This window comes from Lathyrus oleraceus, chromosome 4 (assembly GCF_024323335.1).
Source record: "Lathyrus oleraceus cultivar Zhongwan6 chromosome 4, CAAS_Psat_ZW6_1.0, whole genome shotgun sequence".
In the NCBI taxonomy this organism is placed as follows: domain Eukaryota; kingdom Viridiplantae; phylum Streptophyta; class Magnoliopsida; order Fabales; family Fabaceae; genus Lathyrus; species Lathyrus oleraceus.
The window spans coordinates 485,786,752-485,790,650 of record NC_066582.1 but is presented as its reverse complement, the minus strand read 5'-3'; the positions used below and the strand labels follow the sequence as shown (position 1 = coordinate 485,790,650).

At 41.4% G+C, this 3,899-nt stretch overlaps 1 protein-coding gene across 1 annotated transcript; it reads left to right on the top strand.

Moving 5' to 3' along the window:
- Positions 1-246: 246 nt before the first annotated feature.
- On the top strand, positions 247-1,200 carry LOC127138128 (uncharacterized). The gene is made up of 3 exons (XM_051064528.1): positions 247-257; positions 372-825; positions 916-1,200. The coding sequence occupies exons 1-3, from the start codon at positions 247-249 to the stop codon at positions 1,198-1,200; spliced, it is 750 nt and encodes a 249-aa protein (XP_050920485.1).
- The last annotated feature ends 2,699 nt before the right edge of the window (positions 1,201-3,899 follow it).

Genomic DNA, 3,899 nt, shown 5'->3' with positions numbered 1-3,899 from the left:
TGTGAAAAATAAGTCATTATAAAACCCAAATTGAAATTGATATGTTGTATTACTGCGATAATTGTGATTCAACTGCGATGATACCCTAAGTGAAGATGAGCTTGGGATGACATGTGTTGTATGTTATCTATTTTCTGCTGCGTGTTTTGAAAATTTTCATGTATTGTTGAAGGATTACCGTTGGTGACATCTTAAATTGTAGAGTAATCCTTTATTTATAAGTTTAGAGGTTTAAGGTGTTACATGATGGTATTAGAGTAAGTCAGTCCGTCCGACCAGGTTTTTGCATGATAATTAATCCCTAGTATGCGACATGTGTGTGTACATTATTGATGCATTGTTTCTTCTAATGTCTGTTTGATGGTGTGCAGAATGGATGGAAGATACGATCACATAATTGTTGATGCTTTGGAGTCAGTGGCTAAGGCGCTGCATGGGAAACACAATCGGGCCGATGATAAGTTATGTTGCTTGAAGAAATTTCAGAGGGATAATCCACTGAAATTCAAGGGGAGATATGACCCAGAGGGTGCTCTTGCATGGCTGAAAGAGATTGAAAAGATTTTCCGAGTGATGGCCTGTATTGAGGAGCATAAGGCATTGTTTGGTACTCACATGTTGTCTGAGGAATCAGAGGATTGGTGGGATAACACACATCAGAGACTAGAGGTTAATGGTACGGAGGTTGCCTGGGTTGTGTTCAGAGAACGGTTTCTAGAGAAGTACTTCCCTGAGGATGTGCGTAGCAAGAAGGAGATTGAATTCCTTGAATTGAAGCAAATAAATTCGACGGTTGCAGAGTATGCTGCAAAGTTTGATGAGCTAGTGATATATTGTCTGTATTATAATAGTGTTGTTGCTGAGGGTTCGAAGTGCATCAAGTTTGAGAATGGGTTGCATCCCGAGATCAAACAGGTTATTGGTTACCAGGAGATTCGTCGCTTTTCTGTACTGGTGAAAAAGTGCATAATATATGACAAAGACATCATAGCCCAATCTGGTCACTACAAGAGTATTATTGAAAAGAAATGGAAGGGACCGTTTCGAGGAAAGGCGTATGTGACTACTGTTGACAAAGGGAAACAAAAGACTACATTTGAGAATAAGCCAAGTGGGGGAGGAGCTTTTACTTTGGTCCAATATTATAAGGGATATTGCAGCATGTGCAGTGTAACATCTGACCTTGTCAGCAGGCCATAAGGGAAGTAATTTGGTGCGGATTTTATGATTGGAGTTTGTCATACGGTGAACTGACTTTAATGTGTTTTTAATCGCAATGTCGCGGTTAGCAAGAGTCGCCACCGACTTTTCTTTTATCCAATAAGGAAAGGTGGAAAAGAACATGAAAGACCTTAATTTAGATTCTTAGGTTCGGGAGGTACATTATACAAAGGGAAGGTGTTAGCACCCTTTGTATCCATGGTTATCCATGGGCTCTTAATTGCTCAATCACTTATGTTTTTCTCGTTTGAACAAGTGTTTGAAAAATGTGTAGAAAATGTTTTGAAAAGGAGAATTTAACTTTGTAATGATTCTTGTATGAATGTATACAAAGTGGTTATCTCGTTTAGTTTTGAAAGTTGTTTTGAAAATGGTTTTGAAAGTGGTTATGACTGAGCAATTAAGGGTTATACCTGTCCGAGGTCTTTCCGGGCATTTCCTATCCTTATGAGGGTAAAACTGTCCTTACTATTGAGAAGTAAATAGTTTATCCTTTGGATGTTAAAGGGTCATCGTAGGGTCATCGATTGGTCATTGAAGGCAACAGTTGTGAGGATACCTTAGCATTCGAAGGGACTATCATCATTTAACCGTAGGCTACACTGAAGGGTCATCGAGGGACAAAATCGTATTTCCGAAGGCAACATCCGAGGGACCATGATTTATTTTATGATGATTTAATCGAAGGGCCATTGCTAAGTGTATCCCCACATTCGAGGGACATGACCGTATTACGTAATCGTGGGGTAATAAAGAGAGGTCCGGTATGGTTTATTTAAAGTCCATATTTTAACAATTAATTGGGTAATTATGATGATTCCGCATTAAATCGATACATTAAAATCAATACATTAAGAATCAATACATTAAAATTGGTTAGGCAATCAATATGAATTTTCACGTTAAAGTGAAATAATTTAGAATCCATCTCCATGAAAGTCTTCCACACATAAAGTGGAGTACCTAGCCAGCCACTTCCTTGAGAATATGCGAGCTTTAACACAAATTAAACACACGGGTGAGAATACCAAGTTAAAGTGCAATTGAAAGTTGCACTACAGAATGAACACAATAGTCACAAGGCCAAATAATGCATGATTACAATAAGACAAACATAAAACGAAACATGAGAACAGCTACTGGTACGTTCGCCTCTGCTTCGCCTAGCGAAGGCTTAGCGAATATTCGCTCCAGGCTCGCTTAGCGATGTGCTAGCGAGCGGCCACAGATTTTGAATTTTGGCAATCGTACCGTCTCCGGAACCTTGAATTATGACATTAAATTACAGGCACAGCATGGATAGCATTCATGATGTTCAAGCATACTTAAATTTGCATGTGAAATCAGGTTACATATCAAAATTTAATCATGATGCATTATGTAGGTAACGGTTATCAATTGGAAGCATATAACAGCGATAATACGCAAACCTGTTTGCAATTGCTATGTTGAACTGATCACTCTAGGTATCGGATTGAGCTGGGCGGTGGTAGCTTCGAGGCGGGTGAGCGGCCTTCAGGGTTTCCGTCTTCCGAATTCTCTGGATCAGCAGGGTTTCTGTGTTTCTCCCTCTGGGTCTGTGTGTCTGTCCTTTTCGTGGCTGAGGAGCTGGTATTTATAGTAGTAGTGGTGGTGACCTAATGGGCTTAAAATGAGGTCCAAAACTTCAGATTTTCGCAAGCTTCGCTAGGCGAAGGAATTGCTCGCCTAGCGAGCAAGCTAGTTCTGGGCTTTTTCCTGGATCTGATGCTTCGCTGGGCGAGTGTCATGATGAAATGTTCGCTAGGCGAAGGGACTGCTCGCCTAGCGAGCAAGCTATTTTGGGCCGCCTTTGGATTGGGCCTGTTGTGAGCTGGGCTTTTGTCCATTTGATATCAGTGCCTTGCAGAGCAAATCAGAGGGTATTGAGGAATGCTTTGAAATATCGACGGGCAAATTTTGGGGAATGACAGCTGCCCCTGTTCAATATTCTTGAACCGAGAGAGTAGAATGGTATGTGCCGTTCGTGGTCTGGAGGTGAAAGATTATTGAACACTAGAATGCCCCAAAAATTTGCGCCTATCCATTAGTCTTGATGGGGATGGGCTTAGAGATGCCATCCAGGAAGTTTGATGACGAGCTTTCGATTGTGTCGTACATTAGACGATGTCTGAAGACATGGATGTCATACCGGGTCATACGCTAGACCGTATAATGAATCATCTATCATGCTGTTGCTTTCGCTGGGGAGTCAGCGTGTGCTATATACTACTGGGGATGAGGGATCAGAAATGTACCTGTCCGAAGGTAGCATCTGAGTAACAGAATACGCCGTTCATTAGGCTGAATCTGCTTTAAAAGGGAGTAGTCGTATACTAGACTACCATTCAGAAATGAACCTGTCCGAAGGTAGCATCTGAGGGGATGAAGGTCTAACTTGGTCGTACATTAAACCATATCTGAGCAGAATGAGCCGTCCGTTAGGCTGAGTCTGCTGAAAAGGGAGTAGTCGTATACTAAACTACCATTCAGAAATGTACCTGTCCGAAGGTAGCATCTGAGTAAGGGAGTAGCCGTATACTAGACCACCATTCAGAAATGTACCTGTCCGAAGGTAGCATCTGAGGAGATGAAAGTTTAACTTGGTCGTACATTAAACCATATCTGAGCAGAATGAGCCGTCCGTTAGGCTGAATCTG